Below are 19,441 nucleotides of genomic sequence, written 5' to 3'. Positions count from 1 at the left end.
TTCCTTCAGAGATAGCATTTTTAAAACATAGAATTTTATGACTCCTGACAATTGATGCTCTGAGTTTATTTCACAAATAAGAGGTGGTGAAGGTAGAGAGGGAGATATATACATGAGTATATATTTCTAATTTTAGTCAGTCTTAGGGTTGTGTGAGGAGTCTATGGCCTATGTCTACTTCCCTTAATTAGAACCACACAGAAGCCAAATGTGGCTCTTTCAAATTTAGGAGATTCCTTAACTCCTACATTATTCCAGTGCTTCAATAAATCCTATCTTTTATGTAATAGTTTTGAAGTCCAGTGGATTAGAGTTTTTATCAGAATGTAATTAATTATGAAAAGAAGTTCCTGAAATTCAAGACCACAAGCATTTGTAGGCTTTAAGTTTCACTGAGTATTAGGACAGAGAAACCAAGAAGGAAGGATAATTATTTTGATTTTAATTATCTTTTTTTAAAACTCGCTTTTGAATCGAACCTTTTCTTTAACTCCATTATACAAAGTGGTAGGATAGTACTCTTATCAAAAAGACAATTCTGTATTTGCCAAGAGCTTACAAGAAACAAGATATGACGGAAATAAGGAACTGTTTTTTTTCTTTTGTTTACTGTTAATCATACTGAAGGCTTTTTTAATGATGTAATTAAAACCATGTAATTCATTAGTAGAAAATTAAATCTAAACCATCCTGCAATCACATTAGCAATAGACAATATTAGATAAATGAGGTTAACGATTAGAATGCAAGTAATCTGTAATGAGAGAACTGCCTTAGAATGTACTATTTTGTTTTTATACAGTCTGATTAGAAAAGGAGTATACTGTTGTTTGACAATTCCTCAGCTGTTTGGGGGAAATTTTGAAGTAACTCTAAAACCTTTTGAGTACTGGCATCATTTAGCTTTAAGTTATTGCTGATGGGTTTTTAGACTAAAAGGTCCTTTTTTCTCCCTTTAAACCACAAGCTCTTCGCAGCGGACAGGTAATGTAGAGATAGGTAGAACAGTGCCAGGGTTTGCAGATTGTTACTTTTGAGACTACTTACAGGGCACCATTTCTTGGCAAGAATACTTCTGGACTCTTGTTTCTTTTCTCCCAGGCTTATTATCAGTCACTATGCGGTGTTTATTCCCCACTCATAAAAGTGCTAGTGTCTATCACAGGACAGGATATATGTTCCACTCACCACTTAACCATTTGTCTGCAGCTGCCACTAATGCATCCTTCTGCTTCCTATAGAAATCAGTAACCCTGGAAGAAACGAACAATGAAAAGTATGTGTTAAATACATGCTTGATTGAAGAAACCCAAAGGCTCTGGAGTCCATTCTATAGGAATCTGTTTTCCACCTTGTTTAAAATGTTGAATACTTGAAATGGGAACACAGCATGTTTGCTTACCTGTCTGCTGGTAAGCTTTGTACCAATGCATTTTTCTCCCGTTATTTTGGAATAATTCAAAAATGAAAATGAATAAAAAGAATTACATTTCTATGTAAAATTTGGAACCTAAATTGCAATACCTCTCTACATGAGCCAGGAAACCTTCTTCTCCCCATTGGTGTAGAAGCTGTGATACTAGAAGCTAAAAGAGATAAGACAACAAATGTCATGGTTCACCCTCTAAAAAGTGACATCAAAGCAAATCACTCTTGATTACCTGTAAACCACAAAAAAATATAACAAGCTGAACCAGCTTTACATAGTGATTTAAACTAAATGTAAATTAGGGGCGCCTGGGTGGCTCAGTCGGTTAAGCGTCCGACTTCGGCTCAGGTCATGATCTTATGGTTCATGAGTTTGTTTGTGAGTTCGAGCCCCATGTCGAGCTCTGTGCTGACAACTCAGAGCCTGGAGCCTGCTTCAGATTCTGCATCTCCCTCTCTCTGCTCCTCCCCCACTCATGCTCTGTCTCTCCCTCAAAAATAAATAAAGCTTAAAAAAGAAGAAAATAATAAAATAAATGTGAATTAATGACAACAAATATTTATATTGCTATATACCAGAAACTATTACAATATATTTACATATGTAGATAATTTAATCTTCATAATACCCCAATTAGGCTATTATTTCTACTTTACTGGTGAGGAAACCAAGGCCCAAGGGTTAGGTGAACTTTCCTGGGGTCACACAGCTGGTCACAGACACAGCCTGGATTCAAGTTAGGCAGTCTAGCTCCAGATCCATGCCATTAGTTACCATACTATATTGCTTCTCTAAATATAAAAAATATATAGTAGATATATAGTTATATAAGGTTCTCAGTGATTTTTCTATATAATATGAAAGCTTTAATGCCATAGATGGATAGTGAAGTTTTGTTGATAACAGGGACAAAAAATATGGGAAAAAACCCCAACTTGATAAAAATGGGGATATGTTCTTTATGGAATGTACAATATCAAACAAGTGTCCTGGTCTTAGTATACCGTTCTATTCATTTTGAGTTCTTAGGTAGCAATTCTACCTAAGATTAAGTACTGATTCTAAAGATTGCATTAGGGATGGATCCAACAATTTCTCAAAGCTTGTGAGGAAATTTATACATTCTCCAAAATAAATTTTACTTTATTTATTATTAAACTAAAATGCATTACAACCAGTGTCTTTAGGGGAGGTTAGCACGTGTGCAATGAAGGCAAACAAGAAGTTCCTAAATAGGTTTGGAATCCTTGTGCTCAATATGGATTCCAAGACAATGAAGCTAAAGTTATATTACTTCAGTAAGGCCACTTCCATTTTCTTCAAGTTCAACAAAGTTTTTATGGCGTTCCTGGGATAGATGCTAAGGACACAAGATGACTAAGACACCATGACCTGCAAGGAGTTTGGTCTACACTGCAAACATCAGGTCAATTCAATTCTTATTTGCCTTTTATTTATTAAAAACATTTTTTAAAAGTTTATTTATTTTGAGAGAGAGAGATAGTACATGAGTGGGGTAGAGGCTGAGAGAATTCCAGGCAGGCTCCACCCTGTCAGTGCAGAGCCCAACGTGGGGCTTGAACCCACTAACTATGAGATCATGACCTGAGCCAAGAGCAAGAGTTGGACACTAAACTGACTGAGACACCCAGGCACTCCTGATTTGCCTTTTAGAGTAAACATCTGTGGTATCTGATCTTCTAATTCAGTCCATATTGGAACTAGAGATTCAGTATCAGTGACTTACTCCCTGCCACCTTAACTCAGTCTTACTTGCTAATATCTATTTTCTATTCTCATTGTTTAAAAAAAGAAACAAAACCTATTTCTGAAATTGTTCTTACCTGTGTAAAAGTGCTGGGGTGCATAGTTGAAACTTGTGTGTGTAAGACAACTCTCTCTATCAAGGGTTTTGGACCAGTTATAAACCCTAGTCTCAACCTGCACAAAAAGAGAAAGGGTGCAATACCAATCCTGTATTAACAAATATTACATGTGACTTTACTGCCTTCATTAGGAAGACAGTTGTAACCTGGGGACAAATGGGTCTAGACCACGAAAACGTTCTAATAAAAACTACTTGTTATTTAAAATACAAATTTAAGACTACATTAAAGATACAATGCAAATCTGACCAAGTATTTTGAAGTGTGTTCTTTCATATGTGAAACCCAAAACCTGACCAGTCCCACTACAACTTTAGATTAATGCCCACATACCTTTGATTTCTGAAGATGAATAAAGAAAGAAAAGGCATATATTAATAATCAAACTGATGCTTTAAGGTAAGGGGAATACAAGTATCTCAAATGAGAATTATTTGGACTAAAAGACACTCAGGTACACTCTATCTTTTTTAGATCTGGCCATAAGTTGAGACACAAGGGCTTACCCAGAGGAGAGGACTTTTGAAAAAGAGTCAGCTCTGATGACACGCCCATCAACGTCCATGGAAAGAAATGTTGGTGCCCAGGACTTGAAATGGAAAAAATATATATTGTTAGCTTGAGAACTCTGTTAGTGACTGTATAATTATTTTGTGTAGAGAATGGACAGAGCATAGGTTTGGATAGGAACACAGCCATCTTTTCTGTTACCTTAATCTCAACCCTTTAAAATGGAATAAGAAACAGAGATGCATGTTCTTTTATTAGTACCCGTCTTTCTTCATGGCTTTTCTGCCAGAAACACACAGAAGGGTTTATTCATTTGCTTAAGATGCTATTATTATGAATTTAGGGACACCTCAAATATGCCCTCCTAGCCTCAAAGGTTGACATCCAGGATCAGCAGATTTTGAGGAAGGATTCAAGAAAAATTTGTCTGGATTAGATCAAAATGAAGAGGGCCAGCAGCAGTCAGGATTATTTAGAGAGAGAATGATCCTTAGAACAGCTAGAGAGATAAAACAAGATGAGAAATTTAGTCAATCTGCAACATTGACTTCAATGTAGATGCATACAAGAAAAGGGGCCCGGTCATGTTGAGGGAAAAGAATAGGTAGGTAGATGTGGTATTCAGCAAGCTATATATAAAAATCAAGAGTTTTGGTTTCTTTCCAGCAGATTTTAAGGGAGCATTGAATGCAAGTATATGTTCTCTGCAGACATGAGAGCAAATATAGTGTTTGATTTTGAAGAATCAGGCACTGGGAGTCTGTACCACCGCTGCTATCTATTAGGAGAGCATGATCATGAAAAGTGGCATGCATATATAGTGGAAAAGAATCTAAAAACCCATTATTCTGCAGGTAGAATCCAGGCCTTCAGGACAGGGATGGAAAATATGTGGCATGCTGCCAGTAATGCCTTTTCCTATGTCTATAATGGACATCACTAATTGGGCATGACCCTCTTTCTCTTTCAGTGTGGGTGCAGCTTCCCAATCCTTTGCAGACATCATTCTAGTCAGCCACTGCCAAGAAACTAGTTCATATCCCAAATGAAACCTACCTCATATCCCTTGTATGATGTTTAAAAAGCTATGAACTAGAATTTGGAGTTCAAGAAGACCGTCAGCCTGATTTACTGTTTGCCCAAATGCATGGTATGGAGAGCTAGCTACTATTTTAAAGGTAAGTCTATTTCTGGAAAGAGCAGTAATGCCAGACACGAGAGATACCAATTCTGTGATAAAACTGAAAGATTCAAGATTGAAGTGGTAGCAAATTACTAATAATTTTATTTAATTTCAACATAAAGATAGATTAGCTTTGACTCAGCAGCCAGGCTAAAATCAAATCAGTGTAATAACTTACAACTTCCAATTGTGAAATAAATTCACATCACCACTTACCTTGTTGAACTGGAGAAAATAGTAAGGATCATCTTCTATTATGAGGAAATCATATTTTCTTGCAAGCTAAAAAAGGTTAAAGTCATATATTTAATTCTTAAGAACTGTCTAAGCTGACTGGAATCATAATTCTTTGCATCCATCCATCCATCCATCCATCCATCCATCCATCCATCCATCCAAGAAACTACTGAGTACTTATTGTTGTAGATAATGAAGATAGAGGGATGAACAAGGCACTGAGGCCTCTCGTTCACATGGAACTTACATTCCAAGGTCTGGGAAAGATGATATACATAAGACCATGGATAACGAAGAGAAGAAATACAGATGAGAGGTTCTAGGGGCTAGGGAGAACATTAAGCAGGGTGATATTGAGTGGGGGGTGGGGGCAGAGAGAGAGAGAGAAAGAGAGAGGAAGAGAGAGAGATCGGGTAGCTATTTCAGGGTGAATTATTGGGAAGCCTGTCCTGACAAGGTTACGCAAGAGCTCAGAATCACAGGATGGAGCCAGTTGTGCAAATATCAAGGAAGATTCTAAGCTGAGGGATGAGTGAGACCAAAAGCCCTTGGGTGGGGGGAAAAAAAAAGAAAAAAAAAACTTGACATGTTTAAGGGATGGAAAGAAAGCCAGGGGGCTGCAGCAAGAAGGTGATAATAAATGACAAGGCCTGAGAAGAGACTACCAGGTCACATAGCTTTGGGAGGCAGATGAAGGAATTTGGATTTTATTTTAATTGCAAGGGGAAGTCACAAGAGGACTGTAAACAGGAAGACCATGAGACTGGCTTTACATTTATATTTCAGCAGGGGAACGACATATATGCCTGGTTGCTGTGTGAAGAATAATTGGTTGAGGATCAAAACTGGAATGCAGCAGGGGTCCAGTGAGGAAACCATACTAGCAGACCAGTGAAGGAAGGTGGTGGCTGGGAAGATGGTGGGACTAAGGGGAGAAGAGAGAAACAGGTGGATTTGGATCCATTTGGTGGTGGAGTCCACAGGATGAACTGGATGTAGGGGGTTGGGAGAGGAGAGAAGGGAAAGAGAAGAATAAAAGGTGATTGTTTATGGTGGCACTATTTATGGAGATGGAGAATGTTAGGGGTGTGACTTGGAGGTTGGGGTGTGGCTGCACTAAATCAAGAGTTCTATTAGGTCATGGTAGGTTGGAAATGCCTATTAGACACTTACGTTGGATGTTGGAAACATAAATTGGATGGAGAAGTTGGATACAGAAGTCTGGCGTTCAGGGGAAAGGCGTTTCTATGATATAGAATGAAATTTACAGCCATACAACTGGATGAGACTATCTGGGAGTAGTACGTAAATAAGAAGAGAACTCAGGACAGAACCGTGGAATGTGTGAAAAATAAGACAATACTTCAAAAAATATATATAAATGAGTGAAACTGTTTGAAAGCTTTATGATTCCACTGTACAGTCTATACAGTTTAATATGACTTTGGTACTTATTTAAAAAAATTTTTTTTTACATTTATTTTTATTTTTGAGACAAAGAGACAGAGCATGAGCTGGGGAGGAGCAGAGAGAGAGGGACACACAGAATGTGAAACAGGCTCCAGACTCTGAGCTGTTAGCACAGAGCCTGATGTGGGGCTCAAACCCATGAACTGTGAAATCATGACCTGAGCCAAAGTCAGACGCTTAGCCAATTGAGCCACCCTGGTACCCCTTATTTGGAACTTATTAGCTGGGACACCTGGGTGGCTCAGTCGGTTGAGCATCCAACTTCAGCTCAGGTCATGATCTCGTGGTCTGTGAGTTCAAGCCCCGTGTCCAGCTCTGTGCTGACAGCTCAGAGCCTGGAGCTTGTTTCAGATTCTGTCTTCCTCTCTCTCTGTCCGTCCCCCACTCATGCTCTGTCTCTCTCTCTCTCTCTCTGTCAAAAATAAATAAACATTAAAAAAAATTAAAAATAAATAAATAAAAGCTATTTGTAGCTAAAAATCTAGGGAACACAGTCAGGTACATAAAAGAGACTTTACAAAAGGCATACTTCTCTTATTTTTCAAAGATTTTTGTATAGCTAGGTATGTGTGTGATATTTAAAATTTTTTTAAATTTTTATTTATTAAAAAAAATTTTTTTAACATTTATTTATTATTGAGAGACAGAGAGAGACAGAGCATGAGCATGGGAGGGGCAGAGAGAGGAGGAGACACAGAATCTGAAGGAGGCTCCAGGCTCTGAGCTGTTAGCACAGAGCCCTGTGCGGGGCTCGAACTCACAAACCCAGCGAGATTACGACCTGAGCCGAAGTCAGACGCTTAACCGACTGAGCCACCACCAGATGCCCCTAAAAAAATTTTTTTTAATGTTTATTTATTTTTGAGAGAGAGAGAGAGAGATTAGGGAAGGGGCAGAGAGAGAGGGAGACACAGAATCCGAAGTAGGCTCCAGGCTCTGAGCTGTCAGTACAGAGCCTGACGTGGGGCTTGAACTATGAACCAGGAGATCATGACCTGAGCTGAAGTTGGACACTTAACTGACTGAGCCACCCAGGCACCCCTGTGTTTGATTTTTTAAAAAAATGTTTATAGTGGAAGCTTAGGCATCATAGTCAGGTACCTAAAAGAGACTTTACAAAAGGAGCATTCCTTTTATTTTTAAAGAATTTCTTTGTAACCTGAAATGATAAGGAGTAGGAAAGAAAATTGACAAGTTGAAAATATAAATATATAATAATGAAAATCAAACTTGGGGTCAAATATTAAATAACTTTCTAAAATTTAATATTGGGTCAAAAATACTATTTCCTTTTATATGAAAATAATCTATTAAAGGAAAAGAAAAATCTCATAGTTAACAAAGGATGGAGTAATTTCTTGTGTTTAAATTTATTAGAGCCCTTGGCATAGAGGACTTCCTTTTATTAAAAACTATTTTCTTTGTAAGCAAGAGGCTACTAAGAGAGCTTGCACAATACTCTTCTCAAACGTTGAAAATACACAAGAACATGGCCACATACACCTTCTTTTAAAATACCTCATAGATTTCCTTCTTGCGGTTAGTTGTTAATGAGTTTCCAGTAGGGTTGTTGCCGTTTGGGACAGTGTAAAGAAATTTGGGGGTGTTTCTCTTGGGGTTTTTTGAGTCTTCTGGTTTCCATTTGGAAAGTACTTCTTTGAGGGAGTCTGGAATAATACCATATTCATCACTGGAAACATTAATAATGTTGCAGCCCAGTGGCATTAGCTGTTGAGCACAAAAAAAAGGAAAGCCCAAGTTCAGACATGATTACAAAATGTGTCATCAATCGTTCTTCTTATACTAACCAAGAATGTTACCATTTAGACCCTTAAACATATAAACCTGCACTCAGCTCTATGCTACAAAGGTTGTCTATACTACAAAGGTTGATGTTGTATATTCTCATTTTATCGTTGCCCTGGGGTAGATTCCATTATTGTTCGACAATATCCCCTGCCAGTTTCCAGAGGAAGAAGTATACTTCCTTGCTCTTCTGTGTCAGGATTGACCAGTCCTATGTCTTGCTCTGGCTGATAAATTGTGAGCAGAAGTGATGTATGTTTCTTCCAGGCAGAAGCTTTAAAATCCCAGCTTGTGGTTCTTTATTTCTCTTTTCCCCTTGCTCTGAAACTGGGAGTGTCCCAGATAGAGACTGCTTCTGTCAGCTTGGGGCTTTGGATGGAGATGACATAGAACAGAGCTGCGGCTGCCTTTCGGTGGACATGGAATATATAAGCGAAATAAACCTCTCTAGCCATAAGCCAATGTGATTGGGGTCATTCATTATGCAGCATAACCTAGCCTCTTCTGACTGAATTATCTTTATAATTATAGTTAGAACTGGTTCATAAAGTAGATGTTTATTAATGAATGCTTTTTTTTTGACAAAGCAAGTTAAACAGAAAGCATCTGTTATGCTAATACCTAAATTAGTTACTAGCAGAGGTGATATTCAAAATACTTAACAGGTGATATAGCATGGGAACATCAGAAACAGTATCTGACTGGAATAGAGTCCTAGAGGCCCCCTGCATTAATTCTGTATGATGGGAAGTTAAGGGTGGTCTTAGGGGAGGGGCCAGGGGAGCCAGGGTGGTGATGGGCATGAGGAGGTACAGGGAGGGCAGCAGTTTACCAGGGTATGTGCAAGTATTTCACATTTCACCAACTGCTAAGCCTGAGATGGCGAGTAGCGGCCTTGCTTATAGACCTAATTTTATAAAAATCTTGTGGAGTCTTATTCTTGGATGAATATAAAAAAAAATTGAAACTTAAGAAATAATAATTTAGTGAGGTTCTCAGAAAATAAAGTTTTCCAAAGGATAAGCAAACACTCTTAGCAGTCAAATGTGGAATTATGTAATAACTGGGAATAATCCAGACAAATTTATGACAAATTTAAAAATTCTTAGTTTAAGAAAGCACATCTACCATGAATAAAACAAATTAATATTGGGCCATGAAATAAATACATATTGCTTACTTGCACACTTCCTCAGTGTGGCACACAGTTTCTGCTTGGGTAGGTGAAAACATTTGTGCATGTGTTTACATAGACATTGGTTTTACATTCATGAGCATTATATAAGGAGTTTAGTAATTATTAATTAGTATCCAGTCATTAAGAAAAAGCAATTATTTTACTTTAGTTTTTATCGTGCTAAATAGGTATGCAACAAAAATTTTGCCATATTAGCCATATTTAAGTGTGCAATTCATGGCATTAATCACATTCACAATGTGTACCTCCATCATCACTATTGATTTCCCAACTTTTTCATCATTCCAAACAGAAACTCTGTACTCATTAATCAGTAACTCTCCATTCCTCCCTATCCCCAGGCCCTGCTAACCACTAACTTTCTGTGTCTGCAAATCTGCCTATTTTAGATATAAGAAACATATAAGCGGAGTAATACAATATTTGTCCTTTTGTCTCTGGCTTCTTTCAGTTGGCATAATGTTCTCAAGTTTTATCCATTTTGTAGCATGTGTTAAAACTTTGTTCTTTTTATGGCTGACTAATATTCTAACATATGTATGTGCCACACTTTATCCATTCACTTGTTGATGTGCAGTTGAGTTGCTTCTACCTTTTCGCCATTATGGATAATGCTGCACTGAACATTTGTGTACAATTATCTGAGCTCCAGTTTTCAGTTCTTTTGGGTACATACTTGGACTTGAACTAATCAATCACATGGTAATTCCACGTTCAATTTTTTTGAGAAACTGACAAACTTTTCCACAGTGGCTGTACCAATTTACATTTCCACAAGCAATGTACAAGGGTTCCAATCTCTCCACATATTCAACAATACTTGTTATTTTACATTTGAAAAAAGCTGTCCTAGTAGGTGTGAGGTAGTATCTCCCTATGTTTTTGATTTCTATTTCTCTAATGACTAATGAGGGTGGGCAACTTTTCACATGCTTATTGGCTACTTGTATATCTTCTTTGGAGAGATATTTAAGTCCTTTGTTCATTTTTAAATTTAAGTCTTTTGAGTCCTTTGTTTAAGTGTACAATTCATGGCATTAATTTAAGTCCTTTGTTCATTTTTAAATTAGGTTATTTGTTTTTTTGTTGTTGAGTTGCAGGAGGTCTTTATATATTCTGGATATTAAGTCCTTATCAGATATATGATTTGCAAATATTTTCTCCCATTCTGTAGGCTATATTGTCACTTTCTTCATAATTTCCTTTGATACACAAAAGCTTTTAATTAAAAACATTTTTTTTTAATGTTTATTTTTGAGAGAGAGAGAGACAGAGCGCAAGCAGGGGAGGAGCAGAGAGACAGGGAGACACAAAATCCAAAGCAGGCTTCAGGCTCTGAGCTGTCAGCAGAGCCCAACATGGGGCTTGAACCCATGAACCATGAGATTGTGACCTGAGCCGAAGGTGGATGCTTAACTGACTGAGCCACCCAGGTACCCCACAAGTTTTTAATTTTTGATTAAGTCCAATTTATCTATTTTTTGTTCTTTTTGACTACGTTTTTGGTATCATATCTAAGAATTTAGTGCCATACCAAAGGTCATGAAGATTTGCCTGTATGTTTTCTCCTAAGATTTTATAGTTTTAGCTCTTCCACTTAGGTCTTTGATACATTTTGAGTTAAATTTTTATAAGGTGTGAGGTCAGGGTCCAATTTCTGTCTTTCCATGTGGAAATCCAGTTGTCTCAGCATGATATGCTGAAGAGACTATTCTTTCTCTATTGAATGGTTTGGTACCCTTACCGAAATAAATTGACCATAGATGTGTGGGTTTATTTCTGGACTCAATTCTATTCCATTGGTCTATATGTCTATCCCTATACCATTACCACACTATTTTGATTACTGTTGCTTTGAAGTTGGTTTTGAAATCAGGAAGTGGGAATCCTCCAACTTTGTTCTTTTTTAACATTGTTTTGGCCATTTGGGTTCCTTCCAATCCCATATGATTTTAAGAATTGGCTTTTCTATTTCTGCAAAAAAGGCTACTGGAATTTGATAGGGACTATGTTGAATCTATAGTTTGCTTTGGTACTACTGACATCTAAACAATATTAAGTCTTCCAATTGATGAATAGGTGATGTATTTCCATTTATTTGGATCTTCTTTAATTTCTTTCAACAGTGTTTTATAATTTATAAGTGCCAGTCTTTTGCTCCCTTTGTTAGATTTAATTTCAGATATTTATTCTTTTGGCTGTTATTATAAATGGAATGATTTTCTTAATTTCCTTTTCAGGTTGTTCATAGGAAAAGCATTTTTTATAATATCAATTTTATCCCTACTTAGAAGTTTTGAGAAAATATGCCTTTCATTAACACTATATTATTGTTTTATGTATTAATTTTAAAGACGGTATTAAACTTGAAAAAGAGAGAATCCATGATACTAGAATCAACAGAGCATAAAGGTCATCTCATTCATTTCCCTATTTTAAGCTAGAATTACTTTTCTAACACTTGTGTTAAATGACAGTTCAGAGTAACTTTGAACACCTTCAGTGATGGGCAATGAGTACCTTACCTCCCTAGGCAGTCAGGAGCCAGGTGAGGCTCATGGCTAGGAGGTTATTACATTGAGTTGAAATAGCTTCCCTGTAGTTTCCACCCTTTTATTCCAGTTCTGTTAACCCGAGGACATGCAGAAGTCAATCCACGGCTATCCTAAAGTATTGTGCCCCAAACAAACCTAATTCTCAATGGTGTGTTCTGATTAGTGCACAGCACAGCCAGATGACCAGCTTCCTCATTCTGGATATTATAGTCCCATTAATTTAATGCTAGAGTGGAAAGTCCTAATTATACCATGTTGGCTTACCGTTATATTAAATTGACATACAACATGATTATACCTAGGCATACGGTAATAAAAGATGGTAATGGAAAAATACGGTTTTGTAAATGAAGTTGCATTTCAAGTGAAACATGAAGAAAGCTGGACGTGATTTTGCACAACCTAATTTTAACGTCTACATATTTAGATTTTGTAAAAAGAAATGTATAAAGTGGAGGGTACACTTAACGTATTTTACATATATCATTTAAGATTCTCCTCTTATTTTTCAGTGGACAGATAATTCTAAAGGTACAATGTTTTCTTCTTATTTATTATAAGAAAGAGAGTTGCCTTTTATAAAAATGTGTACTCACAGCTTGAAGTGTTCCTGAGTAAACAGGTTCATTAAGGAGGACATTATCTCCAGGATTAATGACCATTTCAAACACCTAACAAAAGAAGCATAGGTTAGGTTGGATAGTATTGTTTCAATTCTTAGAGCCCCTTTTTTTTGAGCTCATTAGGATTCTACAGTAGGAGTTGGCAAATTTTCTGTAAAGTGCAGGATGGTACATATTTTGTGGGCCATAATATCTCCATTACAACTATTTATCTCTGCCTCTATAGTGAGAAAGCAGCCAAAGACAATACGTAAACCAATAGGTGTGGCTGAGTTCCAACAAAACTCTATTTATAAAGTCAGATGAAGCCTAGATTTGGTTTTTCAAGCTATGCATAGTTTTCCAACCTCTGTTTTAGGGTAAGATAACTAGCTTGACTCTAAAATTCATTTATTCCTTTTATTCCTTCTTTGAAAATATACTAAATATTTACTCTAAGCCAACCCAGCGTATGGTATGGAGACAAAATGATGAGCAGAGCAACAAGGTTCTTATCCTCATGGAGGTACTAGTCCAATGGGAAAGCTAGATGCTAATCAAATAACTAAATAAATGTATACTTAAAAACAATGGTGAGTTCTATGAACTATAGATGCACAATGCTATAAGGGCTCACTGAAAGAGGACTTGGACAATCAGGGAATCCCAGGCATTCAGGGAAGGCTTCCTTGAGGAAGTGATGAGATGGTATAGGGGATCACAATAGGTACATTTTGAGAAACTGAAAGAATTCTGTGGCTTAAAGTGGAATGTAAAGAGGAAGGTGGCTTGAGATCTGATAGAAGTAGGCAGAGAAATACCACGTTGGCATTCAAGCCACATGAGGCCAGTAAGAATTTTAGGTAGAGGCTGGGAAGGAGGAGTCACATTATCAGATATGCATATTGGGAAGATATTTCTGGCAGCAATATGAAAGAAAAAAAGATGAGTGAGAACACATGTGGAAAGTTTGGGAAATTTTGAGATTCTCTGGAACGTTTTTGCTGTAGTTCTGGAGAAAGATGCAGATATAGCCTGACCAACAGTGACGATGGAAGTGGAGAGGAGAACTGAAGAGGTATTTAGAAAATCCATGCCAAGAGAACACAATTATGGATTATAGAAGAATGAGGAAGGGGAACCATGAAGACTGACTCCTGGAGGGAGTGATGCTATTCACTGAGAAACAGAACCACAAAGTTGTCCATCTCTGGGGGACAAGGTGATGAGTATGTTCTGGTTTGAGATGCCTTTGAAACATTCTGTCACAGTTCCAAGTGGACAGATGGATAACATGGATTTGGAAGGAACGTGTAAGTTACTAGCTATGATGAGCACAAGGGTGTGAATAGAGGTACCCAGGGAAAGTATATGGACTGAGGGGAGAAGAGGTTTGAGGACTGAGCCTTGAAGTCTAATAAATGATGGAAATGTAGAAGGGGACACTGCAAAGAAGGCAGGACAACTGGGCCAGTGAGGTGTTGAGAGAATCAGAGAAGAGTGTTTCAGAAAGGATGGGAAGATCGACAATGTTAAAGGATATTTAGAGGTCAGGTAAGACAGGCTTGACAAATTTTAGGAGATTTTGCAGACAATATGACCTAGACAATAGGTACTTCTAGCCTAAATCAAAGGGGGTCTATTATGACTAAATCTTACATAACTCATGGAATCATCTTTTCTTTCCTTGTGGTGTGTCACAATCCTTGGTTCAAGCCTCTCCTTCCTCATCTTAAACCTGTATCTCATGACAAACAGTATGGCCATTATCAACTGAGATAGACAATTTGACTTTTGTTTCCTGATTTTGCCCAGGATGTTCCCTTTCCTTTTTCCTTATGGGGTTTTGGCCTTATATGACAAACAGTATCCACCTCCAGAAAGTTTCCAAGTGATTCAGCTTTACAGGACATCCTAGGACTAAACAAATTACTTGGGTGGCATGTCCATTGTCAATAGGTCAAATGAAAACCTAATTATGTACATTTTCTATGTCCATTAGGGGACATGAGGATATCAAATAACCTAAACGAAAAGAAGGGCTGTTTATTATCTGGTGGCACTGTTTAATAGATGCAGACAAGAGACACAGGTGACTACAATGATATCTATCTTGGAGAACAAAATGGAAGGAATAGTAAACCAGATTCCCACTAAGGCCTCTATAATAACGTGTGTGTAAATGAGTGAGTTATTGATGTATTTGACCATCTATGCTATCTTCCTTTGATATGATGGATATTGTGACAGATAAAGAAATTGTCTTGGGCATCTTTCTGGGAAAAAAAAAGTTCATAGTATACCTTCCTAAGAATTTAACTGGAAAGACCTTTTTTCATATTAGTCTATGGAATCACAATTGTTTCTCTTCAAGCAAACACTCAAACAGTAGCTAATCTTCCTTTTCCCCCAATTAAATAAAAAAATAGGGAGGAAAAATTATATTCTTATTACTTCAATACATCATGCTGTAATAATAATTTAATTAAAATTCATTAAAGCTGAGGCGCCTGGGTGGCTCAGTTGGTTGGGCATCCGTCTTCAGCTCAGGTCATGATCCCACAGTTAGTGGGTTTGAGCCTCACATCCGGCTCTGCGCTGACAGATCAGAGCCTGGAGCCTGCTTTGGATTCTGTGTCTCCCTGTCTCTCTGCCCCTCCCCCCTTGCTCTCTGTCTCTTGAAAATAAATAAATGTTAAAAAAATTTTTTTTTAAATTCATTAAAGCTAACTAGATTACAGCTTTCCAATTTTCATAAGAAAAACAAAGCTACTATGGTTTAAGATAAGTAAGAGCACTTTTTAATCTAGATATGAAGACTGAGTGTAGAGAATCTTTAGGACTAATTATTCATGAAAAAGAAAAGAAAAAAAGCAAATGAAATCGAGAACCTTAGGTACAGTCTCTTTATTATGAGAACCCCCCCAATGGTGGTTATAGACTTCCTATAACCCAGGAGAGAGGCAGATGGAATAACAGAGAGAAAGAGAGACACCGAGAGAGAGAGAGATAACATGAGAACTAACCCAGAAAGAAGTCAGAGACAGACATACATAGAGATCTAGGGAAGCACACATCCAAGAAGTCCAGATGTAAGCAGTTGTGAACACAGATGATTATATAAGCAGCCATGCAAAAGATTTACATTTCACTTCAGGACTATCTGGATATCCCCTCTAAAGAATTTAAAAATCATATTGAAATTTCATAACTACATAAATCAAAATGTAACCTGAGTCTTTGAGCCAGATGAAATTAAGCTGTGCTCACTAAGCTTCTGGTAGGAGTTGAGTACTCCCTTCATGGGAATCTTGTTTTAATGACTCCTGGCTATGGGTTATTAACCACATGATCTACACTGAAGAAAAATCAGGTTAGTGAATGTCTTTAAATTCTATGTTTAAAATTCTAGGTAAAGATAGACTACCAGTAACTCATAAAACATGATCCTCTTGTGGTTAGGTGAGAGGAGTGTATTTATGAACATATTTCTTTTTTTTTAAATTTATTTTCTTTAATGTTTATTTATTTTTGAGAGAGAGAGACAGAGTGAGAGTGGGCGAGGGGCAGAGAGAGAGGGAGACACAGAATCCGAAGCAGGCTCCAGGCTCTGAGCTGTCAGCACAGGGCCTGATGTGGGGCTCGAACCCACAAACTGCAAGATCATGACTGAGCTGAAGCCACCCAGGCGCCCTGAACATAAATATGATTCTTAATGTGGGGTTCCCTTTCCTTTCAGTCTTACCTTACAAAGGCCGTCTTGGCTGCCAGATGTTACACATAAGTCCATTTTTCCTTGGCTGGTTGGATAATTGATGGTGGGAGGATTATGCAATTTTACTTGTAACTGTTTTAGCCAGGACAACAGCTCGGGGATTCTACAGCATAAAATGTATTTTCAAATTTATAGTATTAAAAATTGTAATAATAGTAGATAAGAATTAGATGGTAGCTTTATATTATGCACTTTATACATTCAATTTAAAAATCTTCAAATGCTTTTTGCTAATATTAATATCCCTATTTATAGTAGAAGGCAACAGACTGAGATTAAGAAATTCACATAAAGTTAGTCAGCTTACATTAAATGAGCTAAGATATGAATCTCCATCTTTCTTATTCCAAAGCCTGGTCTCTTTTACACTAGAGCACTCACTGCATCATCAATTCTTTGTTATCCTAGGAAATTTTCCATAGGCTACCTAGAAGTTCAATCTCAAGTTCTTTGTATCATGGAAAGAAAAGCCTATGTGTCTATTACACATAATTCATGTTTACATAATGTGCTATATTTAAGTGTCCTTTTTAATCACAGAACAAAGAAAATTTAATGAAGTATAATTTGTAGACACTCTATAAATTACTCTTTATCATTGGAAGAAGACCAGCTAAGAAAAATCATAAAGTGTATGTTCCAACTTTGTTTTAAGAAAATAAGACCTCTGCATTGAGGGCTAAGTATCTGCATAGGTGTCTGCAACTATTAAGGGAATCTAATTATTACAAAATTACCCCCAGACTTAAAATTGCTCCTTCCTGGATCGTCCTTTTCCTCCTCTATCCCACTGGTTTCTTCCTCTAGCTCTCCCTCTCTGTCTCTCTCTCTCTCTTTTTTTTCAGTTTCATCTCCAATGGTACTTCCTCTTAGAAGCCTTCTCTGAGTCTCCCCATCATTTAAAGTCAAGGAGCAGTCACGGAGGGGGTGTTAAGCATTCAATGCATCTGTTTTAATTATTCTTTGGAAACTCTACCCCAAACCTTCCTACCTGTTGAATACCCAGTTAAAAAAGACACACCACTTTATCAATGGGCCTTGGAATATTACTCATGAAAATAAACCAACAAAATTATGTTATCTATTGATAGCTACCCAGCACTCTGAGAATACTGAAGTGCTCTCTTCATCATCTCTTCATTAAACTGGATGGGCTCTCCATTGTCTACGGTGATAACAGCAGTCTTAAAAGGGAATGTATTGGGGTTTGGTGATCCAGTAGCCAAGGAGATGACCGATTTCGGTGCCCTGCTCAATGTCTCAGCTATGATAAATTTGGAAGAGAAGAAGAAACACTTTCAGTGAAGATTTTCATAAACAGAGATAGCTCGATGTATTGCATTATAGTCCATAAAACTGTAAAGTTGAACAATTTCTAGTGATAGAATGCGAGTCGAAAATAAGCACATAAAATAACTTCTTCTGGACCGGCCTCACTGGTGGAGGAACTAAAGACTGGAGATGTCCAACTAAGAAGGCGGAGGGATCAGGAAGGTAAGCAATGGGCCATGATAACAGAAAACCCTCCTCCATTTAGCGCCTACCGGACTGTCCAGCTTCGAGGCTCACTCCTTTCTCTCCAATTTACCAGACCCTCCCAACTCCGCACACACCTGCACATTGTGCCAAACCAACATCTACTCATGTTGCCGGCAAGAGCCTTTCTAGACAGAACACCCTCCCTCTTGCAAGGACGTGTCCCACAACAGCCTGTGCTCCTCTCTCTATTGCTACACTGGGGCAGAGATAACCAATTCGGTGCCTTCCGTTCCAGCACGAGTTCTCCGAAAACAAAGTCTGCCTGCTTCAGGTTTGCACGCAGAGCTTGGCTCACAGAGGCTTTCACAATTTAATGAAAGAGTGCAATTGGCGCGGACCCTACTAGGCACCACCGTTAGTGGCTCTGCGAGACCCCCCCGCCCCGGAGCAGAGGCGCCAGCCCAGGACTCACTCATGATTCGGATGGCAGAAGGCTTTCTCGCTGCGCTCGTGGCCGTGAGGAACCGTGAGTAATTCATGTCCGATATCCAACCTTCGGTAGCTGAAAACTAGAAAAACAAAATAGCCGCGTCAGGTAGTGCCTCCCAACTCCGGAAACGCCACCTGGGTCGTCCCCCCGCCGCTGAAACTCCCCGGCTGGGGACTGCGCTCAGCGTCTGGGTCCCTAACGAGCCTGGGCCGGGTGGCAGACTGGCCCAGCGCACCGCAATCCAGGCTCCGCTGCCTGTCCCGGGCCCGGGCCCCACGCGCTCCGGCCGCCCACCGCGGGGGCCGGGGCAGGTCCCACCTCGCCCCGGCCTGCCTCGCCCCCTCCCGCCCAGCGCCGCAGCCTATGGCCGCCCGCCGCGCGCGCCGGCCCGCCTGGGGTCAGCGCCCTCTGCGCAGGGCGGGCGGGGTAACGGCCTGCCGCGAGGCACTTGCACCCCTGGGCCAGTGCCTGAGTCCATTCAAAGGGAACCCGACTCTTGACCTCGTAGCTGGGAGTCGCCGCAAGACAGCGGCGGGGTTGGCCTGGACGCCCTCCTGGGAGCTTGCTGAGGGGCTGGTGGGGGTGAAGGGGGAGGTGGGGAGGGCCGGAAGTCCACCCCGATCCTAAGCGTGGAGTACCATCTGGTGGCTGCTTTGATCCATTGCAGCGGGCTTCGTAAACTGCGTTGGGCCTGGTACGCACCCCACATTTCTGCGCTGGTGGTTACCTGGCTGGCCTTCTCTGGCAGAGCAGCTGGCGCGTTTCATGCCCCTGGACGCTGTTGCGTTTCATACTGACCTTTCATTATATAAGTATCGGCA

General features: G+C 39.0%; 1 protein-coding gene across 6 annotated transcripts in view; it reads right to left on the bottom strand.

Annotated features, from left to right (window-relative positions):
- Positions 1 to 19,235, bottom strand: part of AADAT (aminoadipate aminotransferase) — a 32,532-nt gene extending 13,297 nt beyond the window's left edge. For 3 of the 6 annotated variants that reach the window (XR_009259199.1, XM_058720904.1, XM_058720905.1), the window contains exons 1-10: positions 18,603 to 18,908; positions 17,747 to 17,915; positions 16,622 to 16,754; positions 12,871 to 12,945; positions 8,234 to 8,443; positions 5,225 to 5,290; positions 3,822 to 3,904; positions 3,274 to 3,370; positions 1,525 to 1,586; positions 1,189 to 1,253 (exon numbers count right to left, since the gene is read on the bottom strand). Coding sequence is in view for 5 of the 6 variants with exons in the window: in XM_058720904.1 (XP_058576887.1) it covers positions 1,189 to 1,253; positions 1,525 to 1,586; positions 3,274 to 3,370; positions 3,822 to 3,904; positions 5,225 to 5,290; positions 8,234 to 8,443; positions 12,871 to 12,945; positions 16,622 to 16,754; positions 17,747 to 17,915; positions 18,603 to 18,669 (1,027 nt within the window). In the remaining variant the exon portion in view is untranslated. Of the gene's footprint in view, positions 1 to 1,188; positions 1,254 to 1,524; positions 1,587 to 3,273; positions 3,371 to 3,821; positions 3,905 to 5,224; positions 5,291 to 8,233; positions 8,444 to 12,870; positions 12,946 to 16,621; positions 16,755 to 17,746; positions 17,916 to 18,602; positions 19,029 to 19,121 lie in introns of those variants that run through there. The other 3 variants (XM_058720906.1, XM_058720902.1, XM_058720903.1) reach the window with 3 other exon arrangements.
- Positions 19,236 to 19,441: the final 206 nt, after the last annotated feature.

Source organism: Neofelis nebulosa, chromosome 3 (genome assembly GCF_028018385.1).
Source record: "Neofelis nebulosa isolate mNeoNeb1 chromosome 3, mNeoNeb1.pri, whole genome shotgun sequence".
Lineage (NCBI taxonomy): Eukaryota > Metazoa > Chordata > Mammalia > Carnivora > Felidae > Neofelis > Neofelis nebulosa.
This window is presented reverse-complemented; position numbering and strand designations above follow the sequence as displayed.